At 29.2% G+C, this 3,073-nt stretch overlaps 1 protein-coding gene across 1 annotated transcript in view; it reads right to left on the bottom strand.

Moving 5' to 3' along the window:
- Positions 1-1,052, bottom strand: part of TRIADDRAFT_61933 (uncharacterized protein) — a gene marked incomplete at both ends in the record, with an annotated part of 2,482 nt that extends 1,430 nt beyond the window's left edge. Inside the window, 2 exons of the mRNA XM_002117863.1 lie at positions 174-206; positions 867-1,052. Coding sequence (XP_002117899.1) covers positions 174-206; positions 867-1,052 — 219 coding nt within the window. The remainder of the gene's footprint in view (positions 1-173; positions 207-866) is intronic.
- Positions 1,053-3,073: the final 2,021 nt, after the last annotated feature.

The following is a 3,073-nucleotide window of genomic DNA, read 5'->3' as shown; positions in this document are numbered from 1 at the left end:
TCTTAATAAAATTAATGAGTTATGCAGTAACGAATTGCTGTTTACTACATCAATTATTTTATCTACTCGAGCAATAAATATATTTAGCAGCTATAAATCAAAAGCACATCTAATATTTCAAATAAGCAACAAAAGCGTAGGTTATATTGCTTTTCGTTATTTGAATCACTTACCCACCAAGCCTTCTTAGATTTCTTTTTCATAGCCTATTAAATCACAGGTATCATTTTGACGTCATTTTTATTCCAAAATGGAATGAATACATTAGTAACTTCATAACTGAAATAAAACTATACAGTGCAGGATTGTACTTTATAGATCTATATTTAGTATAAAATATGGCAGTATTCTCATGAAATTAAATACAACAATAGTATTGCATGTTACATAACCATAGCATATTACTAAACACTGAAATATTTACTCAGTGTAATATGCAGTAATATTCTCATGACACAGAATATAATAATGGTATTGCATTTCAAAAAACCATAACATGTAACTAAACATTGAAATCAAATCCACAAAACTTTTAAATATGAATCAACAATAGCGATAGAATGTTGTATATCAAACATAAATGCCTTATGCAAGACCGAATTACAGTCCTAGCTATCTTCCTAAACCATAAGTGTAATGAATGATTTACTATATACAATGAAGCAAAAGTATGCTGCAGAATATCATGATTAGCATTATTGCTGGCAATAAATAATTACTTGATTAACACTAATAATATAACGGCGTTGTCTCTATCATTCAATTAGCTAAGTCGTCCAGTGACGTAGAAAATCGTCCTTAGCGAATTGATTACTGGCTTTTTGTAAAAATAATATGTAATCTAAATTAAAATTGCGGACACTCACCGCTAATCTCTCAATATTATCCTCCATTTCATCATCTTCATGATCTAAGAGCTGCAAGTCTTCATCTAAATTGATGTCTTTCAAAGCCTCTTCAATTTCATTTTCTTGTACAATTCCCAGCTCATTGTCTTCTGCCAGTGCGAAAGCAAGGAATAAGGTAGCGATGAAGGCTATTTTTATATTCATAGCTGATCAAGCAATGTATAAGAATTAGGATTGCAAGTAAATCTAAGATTACTGGTTTCTTAAATTATAAGTTTTAAATCTTTTCTATAAAATAAAACATTTTTATCCACCTGGTAATGGTTGTAAAGTTCGAATAACTAATTTATCTGACGTTTACAGAAATTGAGATCATTAAAGTAGTTAAGGACCTGACAATAAAATATCTTTCTATAGTTAAAACGACCTTATCTATTTAGAGAACGGGTGTCAATTATCTGATTCTTTTTTCCAATGAACCAAAATACATATGAAAAACATTCCAATTTATAAAATAATGAAATGAAGTCAATAAAGACTTAAACAAGAAATGAGTTCCAATTTCAAGCAAAATCTGTGTCCGAATTATCAGTAATATCTCGAAAAGCATGCTATAAAAATATATAGTAGTAGCTGATGCATCACTTAAAACTGCTTACAGTAAAAAAAATCACTAAACTACTATTACGATTTAATAGAACCCAATCTATTAAAAAATACAATTATTTTAATTTATTACCTTAAAACCTATCAATAATGGTTGTTTAACAAATTTATGTTACTTATACTTTATCTACCTTATAGCAATAATAGAACCCAACAATTTTGAAACATTAATTAACCAATAGCAAATAAATTCATTACTTGATTGGTACACATAATAAAGTACTATGTATAACTGGGATTGAGGTATAGCAGATATTAAACCAAATGGAGATAATTTCGAAGTTGAATTAAATTATCGAAATTTAAATCTGAAGTCGAATGAGCCAATGCGTTCATTAATTATAGGAAAGCGTAAGGAGGCTGTAATGATGTAAGTGATTCTTAAAGGATTTTTAGTTGGCAGTAGTATCTCTCGAAAATGCATTATTTAGCATAGATACGTAAATTAGAGAAATGATAGCTATGCAAGGATTCTATAGAAGCTTTTGCTGCAAGTAGCATCATGAAAGTAATCTGCAAAATTAATAATTTAACAAACAGTAAAGTGATTTCAGAGAAATTGGAAAGGACTTATTCCAATTGAACCAATTTTTCAGTACCATTAGATACAAAAATTAATTTTTGCCATAAAGGTAATTTACCTTCTAATTTTCTTGAAAAGAAAGGATCCTCAAACTTCAGAAAAATTTCTATACGCAAGATCGTGCCCAATTGAATAAGATCCTAAATGAAAAAGTAGCCTTTTATATGCCCCGAAAGATGTCTATAATATATTCACTTGCAGACAATATATCTGGAAAACCTGTAGGTTATAATTCGCAAAAGGCCTAAAAGTCTATTGTTCAAAATTGTAAAATGTTATACGTTAAATGAAAAGTAGAACACAAGCATATCATCATACGTGTATTTCTATCTCTTTGACGTCATTTCTAACTAAACTAATTTTGATGATTGAATTGAATGCTTAGAATATAAATTTAATAATTGAAGTAAGCTATGCAGTTACCTTTATGCTATTACTGAAATAGTTCTAATAAAAGTGATGGACTTCAATTGTGACAATAATTACTTAACTCACAGTAGGAAATTTCTACTGAAAGTACATGGGTGGACAAAATTCAGATTAATAATATCTTATTGTAATGATCTTCGATCGCTTCATCAATAAGGTACCTTTACCTGAGAAAAAGTGGTTGATCGAAAAGTACTAACCTGAGGAGCAATAATACCGCCATTGTAAAATAACTGCAACTTTCATATTCCCAAGTGATTTATATAGCAGAGTAAATGAATTGCATCCCATGCTCTTACCTTATAAGAATGCGATTCTGACTTTTATGAAAGTTACTAATGTTAATACACTAATTAAAGAACCATGGTTATTACACTGCTAAAATTCTTTAAGCCCTAAACTAGATCAATTTGTATAACTAGCCATAACGTTAATAAATTATCCCCTGTAGTTTACCGAATGTATTATGTGTCACTCGTTCTTAACTTACTTTTCTATTACTGTTGAGTAGAGGTAGTTGATTTTAAAATGTTATATTATCCTTTGT

The sequence above is a fragment of the Trichoplax adhaerens genome, genomic scaffold (genome assembly GCF_000150275.1).
Source record: "Trichoplax adhaerens TRIADscaffold_32 genomic scaffold, whole genome shotgun sequence".
Taxonomy (NCBI): domain Eukaryota; kingdom Metazoa; phylum Placozoa; class Uniplacotomia; order Trichoplacea; family Trichoplacidae; genus Trichoplax; species Trichoplax adhaerens.
This window is presented reverse-complemented; position numbering and strand designations above follow the sequence as displayed.